Source organism: Coptis chinensis, chromosome 9 (assembly GCF_015680905.1).
Source record: "Coptis chinensis isolate HL-2020 chromosome 9, ASM1568090v1, whole genome shotgun sequence".
Classification (NCBI taxonomy): domain Eukaryota; kingdom Viridiplantae; phylum Streptophyta; class Magnoliopsida; order Ranunculales; family Ranunculaceae; genus Coptis; species Coptis chinensis.
In genome coordinates, this window is record NC_141464.1 from 41,858,025 (window position 1) to 41,881,568 (window position 23,544).

Sequence of the window (23,544 nt, forward strand, 5' to 3'; positions counted from 1 at the left end):
AGATTCAAGAAGACAAAGCCTTTCTAAAGCCCGGTAAAAAGCTGAAAAGTCGACGCGAAAGAAGTAAAAACACAAAGTCACAAAGAACTTCCGGGTCGTATCTTTGAACTCAGACCTCGGAATGGGGCCTACCTTATGTCAAAACGACCAGCTCGGAAAGACATTTCCAATGGTCTAAGCCTTGATCCAATCAAAGGAGCAGAAGTGGATGAAAAGTCTGTTGAAGCCAACTGCATCTGAAGAGGCCTTTTTGGACTGAAAGAATTGGGTTTTGGGCCTGATTCTCTGGCCCAAAACATGGATCCAAGCCCATGCACGATTTTTGGATCTGAACATATAAAAACCAAAGCTTAGCTATTTGCTAATGGTAGCTAATTAGACCTAAAAATATAGATAATTCTAGATCTAGATTTAATTGTTTTTAATTTAGTTTAGCTTCAATTCAATTCTTGTTTTAGATTAAACTCTTAGAATCATTGTTCTTAATTAGTTTGATAAATAAAATAGCTATTTGTCAATTTCGATTCTTGTCATTTACAATTGTTTAGATCTAAATTCCCTTATTACTTAGATAGTTAGACCTAGATTAGTTAGATTATTAATTTAGTATTTGAATCATTGTTTTATTATTCATTAGATTAATAAAATAGTGTTCTCCATAATCTAGTTTCATTTCCATTGATTGTTTAGTTTCAATTCGTAGATTCAATTATTTGTCATTATTAGTTTAATTCAATTATTGTATGAGTAGTTTTGAATTGAGTTTAAACAAGTAAAGTTCAAATCTTTATATCATGTCATGTTTGAATTCCATTGGGAATGATGGCGTGATGATTCTCGGCTAAACCTCCATTTGAGGGGGTTGAAAAGCCTTGATGAAAGCTTGATCCCGATTATCGTAGAGTCGTCGTAATTTCCTTTTCACTCTAGAAATGATTAGTTCACCATGAGAATGGGTGTAATTGTTCACATGCTAGTTATGAATTGGTAGAAATGCCATGTGTAATTAGGGATTAGGAGTAACCAGATTGTTCTGCGGAGCAGTTCAATTCGGATTACGGCTATTCGTCGTTAGTAGGTTTAAGTCGAGTTAAGGTGGAATCAATCCCCCTTAACTCCTTATCATAGAATCGACGTAGCATTCCCATAGTTATTCTAATAGTCGATTAGTTGCATCTTGTGGGTAGTTGCATCGTAGTTTAGTTGCCATTTCGTAATTCTCTCATTAGACTTAGAGTAGAGTAATTAGACTAGAAAACACAGCATGCGGAAGGACTAGGAGTGGAACGAATCATCTACTCCACTATATCTCATAGGATTGAGAGTAGAAATCTTTGATAAATCTAGACTCGTATTAAGTTTTAGTTTACTTACGTTGTGAGTTCATCGTTCATCGGAAATGCTAACTTATTTTTATCATCTAGGGGGGAAGGATCGTAGACAATCAAGTTATCAACTGTAATGATGAGGGTGTAAACTTCTTTGAAGCTAGAGTGAATGGCCATCTCTCGGATAATCTGAACAATCCTATATCTGAGGAGTTAGACCTTTTACTTCCAAAAGACATTACTTTTATAATTGGATGGGATCGAAAAGAATTATTATCCGTTCAAGTCAATAATTTTGATCATGGAGGAATGGCACTAAGCGCAGTGCTTGTCTCATAAAAGCGGGTGATACCTCGTCTTTGGGTTTGTTTCTCAATAATTGGGTTGCCCTTACAAGAGAAGACAATGACGGCATTCTTCGCCCAGAACTGGACTTGACATTTGTTTTCCCTTCGGGGGATGTACCAAGTTATGTACATACTAGCACTAGCAGTTCACCGCAAAAGGTTATAAATAAAAGGTTTGTCTTCGATGCACGGAATGTAGCTGCACTTAAAGCTAAATCTTCCAACGAATTATATGGAAGGGTATTAGGAGTATTTCATACTATCATCAAGTGGGGGCCACGTCCTGCAGTGGAATAAATATTTTCTCTACCAGATTCAACGAGCTACTTTGTCCTAATCTTTAAGTCAACGTCCGATTTAGGCATTCTCCGTATAAGCATTGGGTTGTTGTGAGTTTTGTATGTTTGAAATGGTAGGTATATAATAGCTAATATAACATTACAATGATTCCTTATCGAGGAATTATTATCTAGTTAATATGTTGTTGCACAAGACATCATCACCAATTGGTTTCGATGGCTTCATTTGGAAGATGTTTGCTACTTGCCGTTTGAACTATATTCGAAATTAAAACTATAATAAATTTTAGAGAACATATATTCAATATGGCAACGTTGATTGAGGCAATGGAGAATTAAGAAGGTGAAAACATATCAAACCACGAGTAGTAGGCATTGTTTTGAACTTCAAATCCGAGATTGAGATTGCTAGTTATAGGAGAATTCTTAAGGTTGTGCAAACGACAACTATAACAACATTTGTCAACATTGAACATCCAGGTACTACTTTCTCTCTCTCTTTTCGGCTAATTGCAATGCAAACTCTTAAATAGTTGGGCCTTGGGGTTAATCCCCAAGACTCGCCCAGTAGTTAGAAACAAATAATCAAGTGAACCTATTCATGTTCTCCCCCACCCACCCCAACGCCTCGTGATATGACTGAAGTAATGCAAACTCTTAAATAGTTGGGCTTTGGGGTTAATCCCCAAGACTCGCCCAGTAGTTAGAAACAAATAATCAAGTGAGCCTAGGTGAATGTTCTTGAGTTGCCCTTTTCTATTGAGTAAAATGACAACCAAGCCCCACCCCATAGTTTCTCTTCTCATGCTAGCTTCTCTTTTCATCTTCGTCCTCTCTCACTCTCTTTGTTCTCCGCCATTCTCTTCATCTCCTTCCTTCATCTTCCTCCTCCTCTCATCTCCTACCCGTGCTACACTCACTTCCCCACTGCTATGCAGTAATTCTAGTAATATCTTTCCAACTTGGGCAATTTATTAACACACTTGAAAATGTCTCATTTACTTTAGCACGAAAATAGTCTTCCCATTCCATCCGGTACTCTCTCTCATCAATTTATTCTTCTTCCACCTCCACTTTCATAATTCGACATTTCCACCGTTTCCAACTTTTCAATAAGTAATTAAGGCATTAAATTCCCTAAACTGAAAACCTCCCCTCTTCCACTAAACTCTCCTCTTATAGCTCTTCTCGAAACGGTAACTATAATTTCCTCCCTTCCTGCTTCCTCCTCGACAATCTCTCTTCCTCAATGGCAAAGAAGAACCCCTCATTTTCTTTAAGCGATAGATTTTCTCTATCAAGTACATCCAACTATGCAAGGACACTTATACTTGAGCTAAGGTTTTTAGCCTCTTTGTAACCCATTTGGTGAGTTATAATAGATTTTATGTGTAACTTTATTGTCCTGCACGTGCATAATTTTAAAATCATTGCAGCTCTTTGATCTTCCTCCCTGTTTGAGTCAATGACGACAAGTTGCGTACCCTCGATCACCATATCTCCACAGCGTGTCTTTCGCTCCCAACAATTGCATTTACGAGGTAAGCAATCCTTTCATGCTATACTCTTTATTTGCATGTGTACGGTTTACTACAAGCCATGAGTATTGCTTCTTTTAAACCCTTGCACTGTGTTTCTACATCTCTATTTTTATTTTTGCATTTCTTTTGGAAACTAGAATTTCAGACAATTTTACGTTGTAGGTTTTGTTTATTTCAATTAGTTATATTTGATCATGTAAATTCTTTAGCCCATTAGCGAATCCAACATTAATAATTCAAGATAAATGTTAAAAGTAATCTCTACTTGCATCCAAAAAAATAATACTCTATTACCTAGGTATCCCACCCCATTAGAAAGAGTTTTTTTACAACTGGGGTGTAAAGTGTACACTCTATGCTGTTTATACCCCAATTGGAGATGCTCTATCACTACACCAAAAAAAGCATATTCCAACGGCTATATCCGTTATTTATATTTTTACTAACGCTTATATTTGTTATCTCTGGGGCGTCACTCTCACTTGGACCAAATTTAGTAACGGATATAACCGTTACTGATAATAATTTTAATAACGGTTATATCCGTTACTAAAATTCTTTGTAATGGATAGCCAACAGTTGAAAACTAGTTTAAATTTGTTATTTCTAACGGAGAAAAGAAATTTGTAAGTCACAGATATATCTGTTAGTAATGGATGTGTCAGTTGCTACTTAATAATTGTTTGTTGTAACGGAAATATCCGTTAATAACTATAGCCAAAAAAAAAATTGGGTCAAATAGTCTCCACCCTGAGATCTAGCTCTAGCAAATATGATATAAATATCACATTCCATATACTTAATCAACAAATGAATAATAAGAAACAAAGCCACCAATCAATTAAACATTATTATACAAATATAGCCATCAATCTATATCCCAATTTACAAATCAAACTTACATAGAACTAAATTCACCTAACCTAATCTTGGGACGTCTAATATCTTGTCATAGAGGATCACATTGTATTGGCCAGCCTTTTAATTTTCTCTCAAAGTATGTCTTCCCAATCAATTTCAGGGTTTGCTTGGTGAATGGCCCCTGGCCTTGTCCCAACTCATTTATGTTCATTCTCAAGTCAAAGTTGGCCTCTATTCAATTGCTACAATGTCGTAAACACGAGCAGCAACATTTTCTTGAGTACCTATAATAGATAAGAAATTGATTAAGGCACATGCATGCAATTAAAGGAATAAAGCCAATAACAAGTGAATAACAAGTAAATTCCATGCACTAATACAAACCCTAACCCCCTAGGTAAATCAACAAGTAAAATGGATGTACTTATAGAATCAACAAGTAAAGCAATTTCAGTTTATACTCCAACATATTAATCAGTTTGACAGAGAGAGTTTATACTCCAACATATACTTCCATGCACAATTTCCTTTTACCCGTAAAACAATTAATACTATTATAAAATCAGTCTGACAGAGAGAGTAACCCTACAATCCATCCTCCAAGTAGATTCCATCATAATACATCCATCACTTTACATCAGATTATACTCCAACATATTAATCAGTGCAAAAAAATATATATAAAAAAATTTCTAAACAAAAAACAAAAACCAACAGAAATAAGACTTTATATACTTTCATACCATAGATAAAAATAAAGATGAACACATTTTAATATGTAGATACATACCACAAAAAAGTTGGCCCCAATGTGCGCCATGAGAAAGTTCAATTTAGCTTCAGAAGCTGCTTTCCAGTTTTGTAACTCCTCAACCTTGTCCTCATTTTCATGTAAACGAGTTGTGAGCTCTTGTGCCTGTTTCTCATACTCCTCAGCCTGTCTCTCAGCAGCCTCAACTCTCCTCCTAAGTTCCTCAACCTCTAGATAACAGTAAGAAGAGGAGGATGCCATTGGGTCTACGCCATGACCAAGACCACCGATGTAACCTGGTTTTGCACCTAAGACTTTTTAGCAATGTCGTCCTCATTCATGGCAGTAGAACCTTCTTCTAGGGACTCAGCTTGCATCTCCAACATCTTATCCTGTAATTTTAAAAAAAGAGGCATGTATCAAACAAAAATAATATTTTAGACGACAAACCGTAATTACAGACAAGAAAGGGGAAATAAAACTTGATCCTCACATAATTTTCTTGAGCAGAGCCACTCCAACCTTTGCCCGGATTATAATACATCATGCGATAAAATTCAATCCTGCCGGGCTCTTGTTGTGTGTGCATCATGCTGTAACAGGTTCAACTGAACATATTATATGGAACATGGAATACAATTGATGCTAATACCAGATAACTACATCTTGATGGTTAGTTAAGTGTTCTGTAATGAGTACTCAAAAAACTGCAGACATTGAATACCATATAAGCCTAAGCCGTAGCCTATGTAAAATGCTCTAAAAACTCCCCCAAACAAATGCAACTCCCCCACCTACCTAGACCTCTATAAAACCATCTTAGCAAAGCTAAAACATTTTTAGCACTGAGGCAATGCCTAGAGTCGTTAGAAATGATTTATCATAAATGGAATTGAGACAGCAAAGGAACGACACCTGCAAACGTCTAAACAACACCAAACAGATCATAAACTTCAAAATCTTCGTGGAACAACAACCCTAGTAGTCTAAACAAGCAAGAACAGGTCCGAAAATGAATAAACATGATGGAACAAGAGCTTAGTCATCTGCACCAGATTGAACATCTCTTAAAACTGAAAATAGAAAAATACTACATGCTGAAAAATACCTTAAATTTAGCAGGCAGTTCTATACTAAATTAGTAGAAGATAGAAGGCACAATTGGTACCTTTAGAAAGTTAGACATGTTTGCTTTCAAGAACAACAAATGGTTCAAAAAACCGACATCAAAGGAGAAAGTTACACTCCATTTACCAACACATGGCAGAATAGTCCAACAAACCAAGATTAACAAAGTTGGCATAGCAAAGGTACATGTCAAAAAATCATAACTTCCATATACATGTAACCTATTATGTAACCAATTCTCCTTATTACCCAATTTTCGTTAAGCTAAAACCATCTCCACAAACGATTAAATATAATATGCATGAGAAATCCAATAATGAATGTCCAAGATCTTACTCAAATCTCAAAATTAGACACGGGAAGATATATAAACATATATACTACCTTATCAACTCGATGATTCAAAAACGATCTTGAACCACCATAGTGGTTAACTTTTTTCTTTGCACGAATGGCCTTGTTGATTGTGCTAAGTTTCCACAATAGGTTTTTGTTAGTAAGTACAACAGAAGACAATTGAAGTTTGAATAATAGCATTTCTTTTTACCTTGAACTTGTCTGTTTCAAACCAATCACAAAGGCGCTCCCAGTCCGCTTGTGTGACATTGTCATATGGCTTCCATCTGCGCTGATCATTTGAGAGAGTCTTGTAGTAAATTCAACACTTCAAGTAAATTATTGGCCAAGAGCCTAAGTGCACCGCGTAGGTAATCTAAGGTAGAGGTGCAACATACATAACAATGGTAGCAACTAGCAAATCTACAGAAGAGCTTCCTCATCTAGCCATTAAGTAATATTATAGATTCCAGCGCGACAAATGCAAAAAAGACAAGTACCACATTCAGAATAGCACCATTGCCTGCACTTCTAAGACGAGTATACCTATTTTTACAAATAAAAAAAATATCACATTAGTCTCAAACTTTCCAAAAAATAAAAGTGTTATAGGTCTCAAGTAGTGATTACATCTAGAGAAACTATAACTAACCATTGGATGAGATTAACAAGGATATAATTTACGTACAACGTGGAAAAGCCCCATTATCATAGCCTTCAGAAACAATAAGTTTACTAGCAGTAGAAGTGGCTAGTGAGTGCACGTAATTCTTTGGATCTGACTTCGTCATCCCAACTCTGGAACTTCATGAAAATGAAGCTATTTTGTGTCGATAACCACATTCACAGTTGTGTCCAATATGATCAGTTATATCACCAAATAAAGATATACTACTTATGGAAACCGCAGAATCTCTTACACCAAAATTCCCGATCAGCTTATTTCCTTGGTAGAGACATAGAGTACACTAAAAAATCAACTACTTCTACTTAAGATTTTCACTGCTTCTACATATCAGGAAAAAAAATAACTAAAAATAAACCTTTATATCAACTAAAAAAATAACTACATATCAGTAGCTACACTTATACACCTTTCAAATATCTTATACCTAGCTAATGAAATACATGTGAGACAGGTTATGCATCTCAATATTGCACAAGTATCTGTTTTTTAATGAAAGTTTAGAACTTACCTTCTTTGATGCCAAAAAGAATTTTTGCATCCTTCAACATATACATCCAACCGAGCATCCAACACCACACATGTATGCATCTAAGAATGCCCAATGGTAAGAGAATAAATTATATTACAATTGACAATAAGACCAAGGTTCAAATATCTAAACCTGAAAGCATTCACAATATTTTTAAAACAGATGGACTTGCAATTGCATCCCTTTTTATTTTCCAGCAGCAAAGCACTCACAATAACAACCCACAATAATGCGCACATGTCAATGAAAATTGCAGGGATTGGCTTACTAGTATCCATTCGTTATTATCATCCTGCATGACTTAGGGGGTGTTTGTTTTTTCTACTTATAAGTGCTTGCTATTTATAAGTGCCAAACACTTATAAGTGCTACTTATAAGTAGGTCCTAAAACCTGTTTGTTTTTTGCTACTTATAAGTACTTATAAGTGGTAGGGGTGTTTGTTTTTTCAAGCACTTATAAGTAGCGACATTACAATTTTACCCATATTTTAATAACACATGTACTCTCTTGTCGAAGTTAATGACGATCATATAAGAAATCAATTTAATGGAAGTAGAAATAAATTCATATAGACCATGCATTAAACAATCCACAATAGACATACTGTTTATTATGATAATCATGAAGTGCTATTGGAAAGAAATTAACTTCTTTTCATTTGCATCAACTTATTTGCTATTTGGTTAGTTATGTAATTTTATATGCGTCCATGGGTAGTTACGTAATTTTATGTTTAATCCCAACTTATAAGTTGGCGTAAGTAGGATTTTATCGCTTACAACTTTCGGCCCTACTTATAAGTTTTTTTGATTGTTGGTTACTTATAAGTGGAAAAAAACAAATGGGTAAAAATAAGTGGTCCACCACTTACAAGTGCTTATAAGTGGTCTAGCACTTATAAGTAGGAAAAACAAACACCCCTTACCGTTTCATTTGGACCTTCTACAATTGCAATGTTTGCAATCATCCTCAATGTTGTATGTCCTCTTCCTGGATATCACAAATCATTATTCCCAGACCCACAATGAAAAAACTGAGAGCGTGAGATAATGAAATAAACATAAAATGACTTGCCTCTTCTTTGTGGGGGCTCATTTGGTTAAATTCCTGAATTCCATCAGCATCATCTGGAGAAAAAAAAATCTCACTACAATGACTTGTAAAAAATTGTAAAAAACTACCAAATTGTTTACTCTTACCGTAAGGAACCGGAGAAGTGGGAGAGTTTTCTGCTACCAATACGGATAGTGACTTCTCTCTGTGTGATCATCTTCAGTAGAGTTTATGCTTGACGACAAGAGGCAGACCATTGTTGCAGTGTTTACAATGCTATTCAAGTGCAATCGAGCTCTTATTGCTTGGAGTTGCAAGATTCGAATGAGACGATTCCAATATCTCCAAGTTCTCTCAAATTGAAATATGGCAGATGGAAAACAAAAAACAAAATAAATAACATATACCAAAATCCAAAGATACCTACTTTAAGAATCTCTAATGCCCAAATTCTATAACCCAAAAGAAAAAGCAATTAGGTTGTGTTTGGTTCGAGGAATCCAAATTCTTGGAAAATAGAGAGTGCCCAAATTCTTGTGATTACACCAGCAATTAGTGAGGATAGGTGGAACCTAACGTCAGCATTCAACCTAATACCTTTCATTTGTGCTTGACCAGACAAGAAAACAGATCAGGTTTGACAGAGCAGACGACCCAGAGAGAGAACAAGAGAATGATAGATCAAGTGTTTTACTCGTTTATCTTTCGATTTTTGTGGTAGGCCCATAATTACTATTTAGACTCTGTGCATGCACGAGTTAGTTTTGTGGTTTTCCGCGGTGGAAAATATGAAAATGTTTGAGGAGGGTTTTTTAGTTTTAACAAATTTGGGCCCGATCTGTTTAGGTTAATTCAACACATATTAACAATTTTCGGCTTGGATTTGAAAGTGGTGTGCTTTTTTTTAATGCTAAATTTTAATACAGAAAATTGGGTATAGGTACACAGACGCAAATTTCGTAAGTTTAGAGAAAATAATAAAAAAAAATTTTTTTTTCCTCCATAAAAACTGAAATTTGACATCTGTTTCAAATTTCATACTGACTTTTACAATTTTGACCTCTTTTATTAGTCCCAACTAAGGCTATGTTTGATTGGAGCTGTGGCAAATGCAAATTTTGTCACCATTTGCCACTAGTAAATTTGTAATGTGACAATTGCAAATAACTTGTGGCAAATTTAAATTACCAATGTTTGATAATACTGTGGTAAATATAATTTGCCCCGATTTGCAACCATTTGCAAATTTTTTGATTGTCCAAATTTGCCGCGACAAATATTTCATTTTTTTCGTATTTTTAAAATATTTAAGATTTATTAATGATAGCTACTCTCATTTGTAAATTTATTTTATTTTCATATGGTTTTATTTATGTGGTTTTTTTCCCACGGCAAGTAGTATTCAACTTTTATTTTATTTTTTGTTTTCAAACTCAATGAAATATAAGAAAAACCAAAAAAAAAATTATAAACAAGATCACTCTCGGCGAACTTCTCAACAATCTACCAACGATAACATACACAATACTAAATAATTTTTATGTACTATTGTGCAAAATAGTACTAAAAACATATTCAACCATATAGTTTTATCCATTAACACCATTGTTACATAATAAAAAACCAATGAATGAAGGATCTTGGTGGATTTGAACCACCACCACCTTGGAATACATGAAGATGCAATCTCCCAAGTGCTCTACCATTTGAGCTAAAGATCCGTTATGTGGTAATCTACTAGTTTGCTTATCTACTAGTTGCAACTTGCAACACCAGCCAGTAGCACCCAAAAGAAAGACACCACCAAGAAGAAACCACCCAAAGACACGCTCCACCCCAAAGAAGAGCACCGAAAGCACACGCACCCAAAGACACCTCCACCCGGCCACACTCCACCCAAAGAACAACAACAAAGCAGCCGTAATAGCACCTAACACACTCCACCCAACAGCAATAGCACCACAGAGGCCACCGCACCACAGATAATTAGTTGATGAGCGAACTAGGGAAGTGAAATTATATAAATGCACCCTAGTCTTAATTCTTGAACTAGAAGCATATATGATATTAACATACCGTGTTACGTAATCAAGTCTTTTGTTGTCTCAATTGTCTTTAGAAAGTCCTTTCTCGAGGTTATCACTTTCGCATGCATCGGTAACTCTAACTATAGTTTCTTCTTCCTCAAGAACGAAAAAGTAGTGATAATGACAAGTGGAAATATGGTAATTTTTTTAGCTTGATTAAAGAGAGCAATGGAAACTCCAACAAGTAGCAAGCTCCACTAGACTGTTATAACAGAAAACATTGTGTATCACTAAAGCGCATACATAGCATGAGTGGTAATGACGTGTGTATGTAGAGTAGGAAAATGCAAAGTTTCTAATAGTTCATTGGAGAAAACTAAGGAAAATAACCAACCTATATGGCCAATGAATGTCAGATCAATTAGAGAAGCAATTGGGTCACTAGTAAAGCAAGTGTTGTAGGCAATGTAATATTTATAATCTCCTTTCCAAGTTCATCCTTCTTAAAAACAAGGTGGCATTAGAATCAATGAACCATTAGGCAATTGCAAAAGATACTAAAGACCGGAAGAAGTATAACTAAATAAGCATGTATTGTCTTTGCAGCATTTCCTATGGGGTTGGGAGACTTGGGAGTTGGGACCATTCTCCCAAACTTTAGAGGTTTTTGGTCATTTCCAACCGAAAACATTTCTAATATATATTATAATCACCTATTCATGATTGGGATGAGTTCCAAGGACCAATTCCCTTCTCACAACGAAGCTAATTCTCAATATCAAATGTAAAAGAAACAAAGCAATACCTTGCATCCCGAAGAAAACGTGGTAGTGAATTCTCTTCCTTTCCTCGAGAGATTCAAATTGGATTCTGCCATTACTAGACCAGAAAAAATATCACGAGAACACAAGTAAGATACTTGTTCCCACAATTGCCAAAGCTATTAGATGATTGGTAAAAATGCAAGATACTTGTTCCCCAAGAGGCTAAACTTTTTCGAATTCGAGTGTTGAACGAATCAAGAACTAAACTCCTTTAACCCAATACCCCCACAATTAGCTCAACACTCCAAGAGATTGATTTCTTTTGAGTCAATGGAAAATCAACAAGATCAATCATCACCAAAAGCATTCATCTCCTTTTAATTGTTCTCCGCTTCACCTATATTACTCAAAAAGTTTCAATATAATCAAATATGGAATAATTATCAAAGAAAACCAAACAGATGAGATTATAGATCCAATTAAATTGTTAAACTAATGATCCAAAGAATAAATAGAAAAGAAAAAAAAAAAACAACAAAGAATGAGAGATGGAGAGAGAGATGAGCATACCCGAAAGCCGTGCAAATCGATTAAAAAGATTATTGAGGGGAGGAAGGAGAGAGAGAGATCAAACCAGAAAGGGGAGAGAGAAATGTTATCGGGGGGTTTTTTTTTTCATTTTTGATTGGTTGCAAATCATGGCAAATTTGTGTACAAATTTGTCGTGGTAAAATTTACTCAGTTCCCCCAGAGTAAATTTTGCCACCAAAATCATGGCAAATGACAATTTGTGGCAAATCCAAAAAAAATTTGCCATGACTCAAAAAACACATCAAACAGTGCCAAACAAGTGAATAGTGCCATTTATTTGCATTTGCCATGACAAATGGAGCTATCAAACACAGCCTAAAGAAGTCAACTACCAACAAAAAAAAAGATACGAACTAAATCAGTTACCAAAAGAGTAGTGGGTTAATCAAAATAACTAAAATTCATCCGAAATCTACAAAATTCCAATTAAAAGTGAGATGAATTTCTGGAGAGACCAAAACAATATGGAAAACATCAACTTCAAAAACGGAAAAAATGTATGTTGATTACAACTAATTTCAATACAACTTTAACAATTTAAAGTACATCTCTGATAATTTTGAATAACATGTTTAAGCTTTGTTTGATGTAATTCAAATTGTGAAAGGACAAATGATTTTTTTTTTATAAGACAATTGTATTATTTTATTACAGTACATCTTGGAACAATACACACGCACCCTTGCCTGATGAGTGGTCTCGATTGACACACACCTACAGTCTGCGCACATTAGATTTTCGTATTATTTATTTGTAGAAGAAATTGGCAGTTACAAATAAAAGAGTAAAAAGGATAAATAAGAAGTTTTAAAAACAGTTAATACACCTAAAAAGTGACGTGTTGTTAAAATTGGAGTAGAATCAAAAGATAATATTGGTCTTTTTCTAGACAAAAAACACACTAAAGAAAGTGTCTAGAGCCCAATTTCTAGAATTCCCAATTTCTAGAATTTTAATATAAGTTTACGGTAAAAAAAAATAGATCACTTTTCCAATTAAATAAAGTGTACGCGATCCCAATTATATGTATTCTATCTTATATTTTTCTAGTAGTGCTTTCCGTAGTAGTATTGATAAGCCAAAAACAAAAACAAAGATATTTATATTGGTTAATTACAAAGATTAATTAATACTCAACAACTTCTTTATTCATATGGATAGATGATGATTACAATATTATAGAAGTGGAATAGCAAACAGATTGCATAATAGATGATAGATTACATATATAGACTACATTACATAAATGAAAGAAAACATAATGCATAATAATAGATGATAACATTATGTTGAAGAGAATTTATTTTTTTGTGGGGTCTTTTGCTGGGTCTTTTGCGTTTATAAAATCAACCACCTTTTTCATCAATGCATCAGCCTTTGCACTGATAAGTTTGCTGGTATGGAATACATGGCCCTCGCCAAATGATTCAAAAAGCTCCACCACTCCACCCCCTTTCGCCCACTCAGATTTCATTAGGTTATCATAATAAAGCTTTCCCCTATTGATAAGAGTCTAAAACTATAGTTTTAACCCATTAATAATCATACTTTTAGACCAATTATGTGAATAATAAGTAAGAGTTAATACTGATTACGTGTTTTTATGCATTTTAGGCTTCAAAGTCCATTATGTGCAGAAATGTGCCACTTTAGCGAGATAAATGAGCAATGATTGGTTGCTAAGGAGTTCTGTGATTAAAGGCCAAGATTCAAGAAGACAAAGCCTTTCTAAAGCCCGGTTAAAGCTGAAAAGTCAAAGTCAACGCGGCGTAAAACAAAGACACAAAGTCGTGAGAACTTTCGAAGACCATATCTTTGGACTCAGACCTCGGAATTGGGTCTACCTTATGTCAAAACGACCGGCTCGGAAAGAGCTTTCCAATGGTCTAAGCCTTGACCCAATCATAGGAGCAGAAGTGGACGAAACATCTATCGAAGCCAACTACAGCTGAAGAGCCCATTTTGGACTAAAGAAATTAGGTTTTGGGCCTGATTCTCTGGCCCAAAACATGGCTCCAAGCCCATGCACGATTTTTGGATCTGAAAGTATAAAAACAAAAGCTTAGCTCTTTGTTAATGGTAGATAGTTAGACCTAGATTAGAATGAGATTAGTTAGCCTCCATTAATGAGTTTTAGAACTTAGTTTTAGAATTTCATTTCTTGTTTTAGATTAATTTCTTGAATCATTGAATATCATTCATTAGATAAATAAAATAGTTATTATTCTTGTCATTTCAATTTTTGTTATTTCAATCTATTAGATCTAGTTTTAATTATTGTTGGTTACCATTTCTTAGTTGTTAATTAGATTTTAATTATTGTTTAATTTAGATTAGTAAATTTTGAGTCTTGATATTATGTTTAGTTTAGATTCATATGGAAATGATTGCGGAATGATTCTCGGCTAAACCTCCATTAGAGGGGTTGATGAAGCCTTGATGAAAGCTTAGTTGTATAAGTGTAGAATCGTTCTAGAGTCTATTCCATTCTAGAAGGTCGTGTTTCACTATGAGAATGGGTAAACGACCTCACATGCTAGTTATAATTGGTAGAAATATCATGTTAATTAGGGATTAGAACGAGCAATCCTTACAGTAAGAACGTAAGGATTGGATTACAACAGTCTATGCTAGGTGATTAAGTTGGATTCGAGGTGGAATCAATTTCCCTCTAATTCTTTATCTAGATTCACATTCAGTATTCAGTATCATTTCGTTATTCGTAACTTGTTAATTTCATTTACCTCGTAGTATAGAATTCCCCTCATAAACCTCTCATTAGACTTAAGACCGATTAGTTAACTATGAAACCATTTCATGTTAGAGAACTAGGAGTGGAACGAATTTGTTACTCCACTCTATTTCGATAGATTTGAGAGTAGAAAACTTGATAGCTTCCCGTAAAATTAGTTTAGTTTACTTATGTTTTGAGTTCATCGTTCATTTCGTAGGTAAACTATATATTTTTTTTATGGGTTATCACATATGTACCAAACCATCTTTCTCAGCAACACACACCAATACCCTTTTGGGTGCCAACTTCGAAAAGTTTGGATCGATCTGTAATCGGATTGACAAGCGGGTCATCGAGATTCGGGTCTTCGCACCCGATTATCGTAGTTTGAATAGCAAACCATAGCTTCAACATATCATCCATTTCCGACCCTTCACCTGGAATTGGTTGAAAACTAAGGAAATAAGGATGGACTACAAGAATCCCACTAAACTTGCCATTGAATTTAGGATCTGAGCCCGCTCGAACCGCCATATTATGTGTGATAGTAGCCCCTGCACTATCACCTGCCATGTATACCTTGTCGAAGTTGGCATAGTCTCTCAACCATTCTTCTTGAGGTGGAGAGAATTCTTTAGGTTGTTCTTGCAAAATACCCATCGAATCAAGCAGTCCATGAATCTTCAAAAGCAAAAGGTACAGGGAATTCGATGCTCTTCTATAATTCACTGAAACTGCGACAACGTTAGCTTTTTCAACTAAATAATTTAGATAATTGTGGTACGTTGCACAGAAAGCAAATTCTATACAAAAGCCACCACCATGGAAGTAAATGAGAAGGGGTAGTTTAGAGTATATGTTTGCCCCTTTGGGTAGATACAATCTTCCTGATAACACACTTTCTTGGCAAAATACGTTGGAATCTTCTATGGTAACAGCACTATGTTCCGGTGTGATTAAAATATCTTTTGAATTAACACATGTTGGTCGAGTAAAGACATCAGGTCTGATTCTTAACCTACGTCCGTCTTTGAAAGTTCGGATAAATGGGTCATATTCCCATAGTACATCAGCTGGTGTTGAAGCCATTAAAGTAGAAGATCGAATAGGAAAGTGTACGTATTATATATGTTGGTTCTTGAGTTGAGAGGGAGTGAGAAAAGATAAAAGGAGGATCTTGATTTATATAGTTTCGAAAGGTGGATGAGTAGATAGGTTTACTCTTGAGCCATAGAAAACTTTGACCAATTTAGACATCACCCCCTAGTTCTTCGTAAATTACTCATACCACCCAAAAACAAGTTCCAATTGCTATAATTTTATTCTCCAAGTCCAATATAATGCACTCACAAAAGAATATTTGCATACACAAATAAACCTAAGCAAATATTTTGTTTTGAAAAGTTGTGCGTGGAGATGATTTTCAATTTGGAAAGGTGTTTTTTATTAATTTGACTATAAGCTAGAGAAACACTACTTCACCAAATGCAAATTCAATTTAACAATGATATAATTTTGCCAAGTAGATAAATATATAATTAGGATTTGTCTTATAAGAATTTGTTTCTATCCAGTGAATATGCAGTGAAAAGGTGTATGTAGTGGAATGTGGGTCGAAACTTGGAAACAAATTCTTATATACATATTGAATTGGTGATCGAGCTTTAGACAACCTCGATTTGGATTGCTTCCAAGTTTCGAACCCACATTCCACTACATACACCTTTTCACTACATATTCACTGGATATATAGAAACAAATTCTTATAAGAGAAATCCTAATTATATATTTGTCTACTTGGCAAAATTATATCATTGTTAAATTTAATTTGCATTTGGTGAAGTAGTGTTTCTCTGATTTATAGTCAAATAAATAAAAAAACACCTTTCCGAATTGAAAATCATCTCCACGCACAGCTTTTCAAAACAAAATATTTCCTTAGGTTTATTTGTGTATGCAAATATGTGGTACGTTGCACAGAAAGCAGATTCTATACAAAAACCACCACCATGGAAGTAAATGAGAAGGGGTAGTTTAGAGTATATGTTTGCCCCTTTGGGTAGATACAATCTTGTTGATAACACACTTTCTTGGCAAAATATGTTGGAATCTTCTATGGTAACAACACTATGTTTTTCGATGTGATTAAAACATCTTTTGAATTAACACATGTTGGTCGAGTAAACACATCAGGTCTGATTCTTAACCTTTGTCCGTCTTTAAAAGTTTGGATAAATGGGTCATATTCCCATAGTACATCAGCCGGTGTTGAAGCCATTAAAGTAGAAGATCGAATAGGAAAGTGTACGTATTATATTGGTTGGTTATTGAGAGTTGAGAGGGAGTGAGGAAAGATAAAAGGAGGATCTTGATTTAAATAGTTTTGAAAGGTGAGTAGATAGGTTTACTCTTGAGTCATAGAAAACTTTGGCCAATTTAGACATCACCCCCTAGTTCTTTGTAAATTACTCATACCACCCAAAAACAAGTTCTAATTGCTATAATTTTACTCTCCAAGTTCAATATAATGCATTCACAAAGCATATTTGTATACACAAATAAACCTAAGGAAATATTTTGTTTTGAAAAGTTCTTCATGGAGATGATTTTCAATTCGGAAAGGTGTTTTTTATTAATTTGACTATAAGTTAGATAAACACTACTTCACCAAATGCAAATTAAATTTAACAATCATATAATTTTGCCAAGTAGATAAATATATAATTAGGATTTGTCTTATAAGAATTTGTTTCTATCTAGTAGGGGTGACTTCGGATCGGATCGGATCGGATTAACCTCCTTCGGAATTTTTCCAAAAAAATTTCGGAACCTAATATGCTAGCCAAATCCGATCCAATTTTTTTTCGGATTCAAAATATATTTCCAATTTCGGAACTTTCGGAAATTTCGAAATAACTCGGAAATTTCGGAATACTTGGTAAATTTTCAAAGATCTCTTTACTTTCAATTATTTTTGGAATATCATACGCCAATGTTCATTGTAGGGAGAGAAAACCATGTCCACAACACCAATGTACCAACAACAATACGCACTTGTTTATTGAGAAAACCCATTTTCATTCAAACAAGTGATCCAAGAAAAAATGAGAAAAAGAACCTGCAGCCACCAATAGCAAGCATTGCACTCTGTTGAGGTCTGGGTATTTGTAATGTTTCAATCTTTTTTCGTGTGTAGAAATTGAAGCGTGAAGTGTCTGCATAAATAATGGATTATGGTCTTGGACTCAAAGTAGCTTTACATAATATTCTATCTATTGGAATTTGGCTTTTGGATTGGTCTGGAAGTCATTGTATGACTCAATGACATTTTTTTCATATCATTGTTGTTATGGCGGGCGGATTGTAATGACGATAGAGTGGTCCAATTCAATTCAAGGGAAGTAAGCTAGGTAGGTTATGTTTTTGTTTTGTTTTTGGAAGTAAAAAAATATAAAATGAATGAACGGTCAAGATCTAATCAAGTGGATAGTGAGAGAAGTATATATTTTCGGAATAAATTGGCAATAATATCGGAAATTTCGGAATTTTCGGATGTTACTGCCAGACCCCAATTTGTGTTGGGCACACCCCGAGTTAGGCCGAGCTGGGCCGGAGTCTGCCCATTGTGTTGGTCGCAACTTCTAAGCCATACACCCCCCAACCAAAACACTCAACAAACTGAAAAACCGGCAATAGCCAATACCACCCTTCGTCAAATTCACAAACCCTCGATTTCGAAACTCTCCATCAAACCCTCGATCAAAAACTCTTCATCAAACTCTCAATTTGATAACTCTCCATCAAACTCTCGATTTCATATTACATAGCACAATGGAGTTTGAACAATCTGCCTTAACACCATTTGCCTCCTTGTAAGCTTTGTCGCAGACCATCCAATGTAAATTCCCATTTAAGATTATAGGGGTTTTTTCATTAGATGGAGGATGAGTAAAGGTGCTAACTGCTCTCTGTCTATCGGACAGCAAGCCATGTAAAGAAACCTGGAAGTTTCCATCTGTCAGGGGACATACAGATAAAACTGTGTACTCCATGTAGGCTGGGTGGAAGAAAAGCCCACAAATGTGAGCATAAGGAATCTCTATATTTTGTTATGTGATGGGATTGCACATATATAACACTTTGGGTGATCTGAACAGAAGGAACCCATTGTAGGAACCGTAAAAGCCATCCAAACAATAGTTGCGTTTGGTGATCTTCTTAGCTGTTTTATCAATGAATTTAACATGTAGCTCGCAAACAGAATGGTCATGGCTGAAAGCAATGACTGGAGTAGCTTGACGAAGGTGCGTTTCAACAAAAGATGAACTTGTTGTAATGCCGCGAAGTTGCGTATCACGTGCACAACGGACTAAGCACTAAGCAGGAAGTCTACTCAAAATATATGTTGTAGATTATCTCTTTAGGTAGATCAGGTCCTTGAACTCTTGTACTCCTTGAAAATAGTTTATATATCTTACGCAAGAGAAATTAAACACCTGGTAGGGATGAAGATCCCTTCATAATATATGTAAAATAGTAAATGTCGGGAAAAGGAAAATATTCACATTGAGCAAAAACTCAAAAGTATATACACTGAAACGTTTTAGGTTTTCAAAATTAAATTGTTATGGATAATATAGATACATATTGCAAATAATTAGATTTGAGAGAGAGAGAGAAAAGAAAATAAACAAACGAAAGAATAAGAAAACACTATAAAGTTAAGCATGTTAATGGTACCTTGTTTGATTGAGTTGTGAGGATGAACGACATGGCTACACCGTTTGGGACTTAGTCCAAACGGTGTGGCCATGATGTTTGGGACTAAGTCAAAACGTGTGGCCACACCGTTCAAGAGGCAAAAAAACAGACGAGTCATTTTTTCCAAGTTCAAATCCCAAACGACATGGCCACACCGTTCAAGAGGCAAAAAAACAGACGAGTCATTTTTTCCAAGTTCAAATCCCAAACAACATGGCCACATCGTTTGGGACCTAGTCCAAACGGTGTGGCCACACCGGCAAGTTTTTTTTAGTCCATATGCCAAACGACATGGCCACATCGTTTGGACTCAGTCAAGACGGTGTGACCAGACCGTTTGGTGTGCAATACAAACGACCTAGCCGGGTCGTTTAAGCCTCGAATTTTCTATTTCAGCCACATCACTGTACACATCGATCAATAACTACTACATGTATAATTACTACATGCATAATTACTATATGTATAATTACGTTTAATTTAGATTTATCTTATTCTTATTAACTGCATCATCATCTATTCTTCTATTTTCTTCACTTTGAACTTGCTATACATTTTATTTTTGAATTGGGTCACTTGGAACTTGTTTTACATTTTCTTCTTGAATGGGGTCATGATGCATTACATTTTCTTCGTCATCTTCATGTTCTAAAATGGGGTTGGGCTCTTCCATTAGTGTTTAATGTTAGTGTTAAAGTTTAAGGGTTTATGGTTTTTGATGGTAGAAGAGAAGAGAATAAAAGAGATGGGCTGAAAAAGTTACAACAAGTCAAATTCACTTTGGTTTGGGAGGTGCCCAACACAAAATAACTTTTGGGAGCAATGGCATATTTGTAATAAGTGCTTTAGTTTTTGGGGTCTGCCCAACACAATATGGGGTCCGGCAGTAACAAACACCTTCATCATTTTAGCGAGAACCATATTTAAGGGTGGAATTTGAGCCGAGGGCTCGGAGCTCGGCTTGAGCTCGCTTGTTTAACTATATGAGCCGAGTTCGAGCTCAAATTAAAGCTCGTGTAACAAATGAGCTTGATGAAGCTCGGCTCGTTTAGCTCAAATAGCATATTTATAGTGTAAAATAATCAAGCGGCTCGGGCTCGGCTCGTTTAAGCTCGGCTCGAGCTCGCTCGTTTACTATATGAGCCGAGCTAGAGCTCAATTTAAAGCTTGTGTAATTAGCGAGCCGAGTTTGAGCATGGTAAAACTCGGCTTGTTTAGCTCGAATCCCACCCTTAACCATATTGGTAAATGGTAATCACACATTCTAGCGAAAAAAAATAAATGGTAATCACATTACCTATTTACCTCGATTCAATGTTTGACAGAATGAGTTGGCTGACTTGACATATTTTGTACAGGTGTTACCATAAGTGGAATCATTTAGCCCTACCGATTCGAACCTTGTGAGTGGAAATTAAAGTTTAGATGTTAAACTTTTAGATCCTTATGGGCACTTGAAATATAGCTTAGAGTCTCCATAGTTCCATTAGTATACGTACATGAAATGTAATGATGCATGGGTAATTATGATATGCCCATTTGTTTCTCATTCCAGCCTTCCATCTCGACACAGTTTTAACAGCGAAATAATGGCAGAGATTAATCTCTGTACCCGGTTATAGAGGAACCGGACTCTTCCTTTAATTTTAAGTGATACGTTTTTGCTTTTTCCAGTGCAGAGAGTCTGATTGCTACTAAACTCGGTGTTTGACGTGAGAGAGAAGAAAACTTGTGAACCTCTTCCAGATATGGAGGTTCCCAAACCAAATCAACTTCATTCTTATCGTTGTGTTTCCTTAACATCTTTTTAATGGAGCCAAGTCAGCCAGCTACCTTAATATATCTAACGTTATATGTAATATTAAACTACCTTAATGTGTCTGACATATCTGTTGAAATAAATTTTTTCTAGCAGATATTACTGGATTCGCATTGATTCAATTGGTGCTTCAGATTCTTTTGTGGCAGAATTTATAAAACTCCTTTCGCAGGCTAAATTTCTCTTCGATCATTGTCCAGTAGTTTTGACCAACCTTATATATAAAGAAGGCGTGAGTCCATAGAGAAAATAGACTTATCGAACTCAAACTCGTAGTTGGAATCTCGCCTAATCAAGTCCTGTGAGGAAGACGCTTTGTTGCCTTTAGCACCATTGGAAGATTCCCCCCATCACCCTTGTTTCTTTTGCTATTGGTGGACCTGTCTATTCTAACAATGATTCCTTTCTTTGCATTGGTGGACCTGTCTGGTAAAGTGTACCAATGTACCATACCCGAAAGGCCGAAACCCTGGGAAGCAGGAAATGTAGGTTATTCGAGATACAAAGCAATTACCTCCTTCAGCTCCAACGAATTGATCTAAGGTGCAAATGGATCTTCTTCATCGTTGGGTAGAGATGAGTTCCATTTTAGTGAATTTAACCGCTCACCTACGTCGGGTCCTGATTCCATTTTATCTTTGTTGAAATAAGGAAGAGATGAAATTATTAACATTAAAAATAAATAAATGAATAAAAATTTGAAGATTGTCTTCTATTACTAAGGCATAGTAAGTAATAGCGCTTCTGGCTGTTGGAAAGGGGTTGCAAGGTTGTCAGAACCATTGCTTCAGAAGAGTAGAGATCAATTCTGACTCGCTGATTGCAGTACAGATTGTTAATGGGTTAGTCAAACCACCATGGTACTGTCAAAACTCAAAACATAGTGAAATCTATTACTATGACGTGTGATCAAATGGTTTCTTGTATAGTCAGTCACTGCTACAGAGAAACAAATAGAGTAGCTGAGTGCCTTTCTAAACTTGAGAAACATTTCCCTATTTTGTATTTGACTCCTCCTTTGGATGCACTCTTGACTCTTTTGTAAAAGATGATGGATATGGAGCTATCTATGTAAGATAATTTATTTCTAATACAGTTAGGGTCGGCCTAACCCCATAACTTTGTTAAAAAAAAAAACAATGGCAGAAGGGAAAGAACTGCAACACTTCTAACTATTTCTAACCGATCAATGCGTACACGCATACAAAATATACAATCAATGTAATTGGTTTATTTAGAATAATGGAAATGGTGATAGGATATAACGGCCATGTACCCAAAATATGCTAAGGTTTTTCCGTAACGTAGGATCTCCAACCTTATTATCCAATAAATATCAACTTATATATGAAAGTCGTATCTGGTTCTGTAATGCAAGTGGCAACAGCAACATGTATAACTCTGTCACTTGGTTTATTAAGAGTCGTGCACAAAATTTACAAAAAATGATGTGGCACTTCTGTCGCAATGTATCTTTTTTATATTATACCCTCATCGACCAACTATATAAGTCTAGGTAGGATATTATCTTATTAACTCGATCATTAAGTAAACTAGCAAAATGCACGTGCTCCGCACATGAATAACAAATAAAAGAAGCCTATAAACCATATCATCAATTTATGAGATTCTTTTATGAACTTATGTAAGTGTACTTCTGTTCACACAGTAGCCTCTGAAATTGGCCCTATAAGCAAAATAGAAAATAATAAAAATAAGATTTTGTGACAAATGCAACAATGAAATTTCTTTCGGTAGTATTTAGATCCCATTGTATATCATTATAAATGTGTTCAACTTTCAATGCAAAACCAAAGAAATAGCTACATATGCTATTTCATCCATGTGACATCCATATCATTGATGCAATATCTGACATTCGAACACCCACTAAATCAATCACATATATAAAGCACCCCTTCTACATTTATTTTTGCATAAAAGTAGCACACCAGCAAGTTGAATGCCAATCATGCATAACATAA

At 35.3% G+C, this 23,544-nt stretch overlaps 1 protein-coding gene and 1 long non-coding RNA gene across 22 annotated transcripts; both read right to left on the reverse strand.

Annotated features, from left to right (window-relative positions):
* Positions 1–4,330: 4,330 nt before the first annotated feature.
* On the reverse strand, positions 4,331–9,615 carry LOC147476080 (uncharacterized). Of its 21 annotated transcripts, XM_086583124.1 has the most exons (11): positions 9,461–9,615; positions 9,010–9,214; positions 8,885–8,937; positions 8,736–8,800; positions 7,788–7,867; positions 7,092–7,137; positions 6,803–6,883; positions 6,640–6,732; positions 5,621–5,720; positions 5,167–5,519; positions 4,331–4,660 (listed from the first exon to the last, which is right to left on the reverse strand). In XM_086583124.1, the coding sequence occupies exons 4-9, from the start codon at positions 8,775–8,777 to the stop codon at positions 5,685–5,687; spliced, it is 378 nt and encodes a 125-aa protein (XP_086439250.1). In that variant the 5' UTR covers positions 8,778–8,800; positions 8,885–8,937; positions 9,010–9,214; positions 9,461–9,615; the 3' UTR covers positions 4,331–4,660; positions 5,167–5,519; positions 5,621–5,684. The 21 variants fall into 21 exon arrangements, 12 of the variants coding, with proteins under 12 accessions (XP_086439250.1, XP_086439245.1, XP_086439252.1 ...); XM_086583119.1 differs by lacking the exon at positions 5,621–5,720; XM_086583126.1 differs by lacking the exons at positions 5,621–5,720; positions 7,092–7,137 and having other exon boundaries at positions 6,803–6,878.
* A 3,756-nt stretch (positions 9,616–13,371) lies between these two features.
* LOC147476081 (uncharacterized) lies at positions 13,372–16,090 on the reverse strand. The gene is made up of 2 exons (XR_015207790.1): positions 15,229–16,090; positions 13,372–13,744 (listed from the first exon to the last, which is right to left on the reverse strand). It is a non-coding gene; the product is annotated as an uncharacterized LOC147476081 (long non-coding RNA).
* Positions 16,091–23,544: the final 7,454 nt, after the last annotated feature.

Coding starts and splice junctions, on each gene's coding strand:
- LOC147476080 (XM_086583117.1), bottom strand. CDS start 8,047: ATGTGCGCATTATTGTGGGTTGTTATTGTGAGTGCTTTGCTGCTGGAA. Junction 7,868..7,940: donor AATATTGTGAATGCTTTCAG/GTTTAGATATTT, acceptor GGGCATTCTTAG/ATGCATACATGTGTGGTGTT. Junction 5,721..6,802: donor TTGAAACAGACAAGTTCAAG/GTAAAAAGAAAT, acceptor AACCTGTTACAG/CATGATGCACACACAACAAG.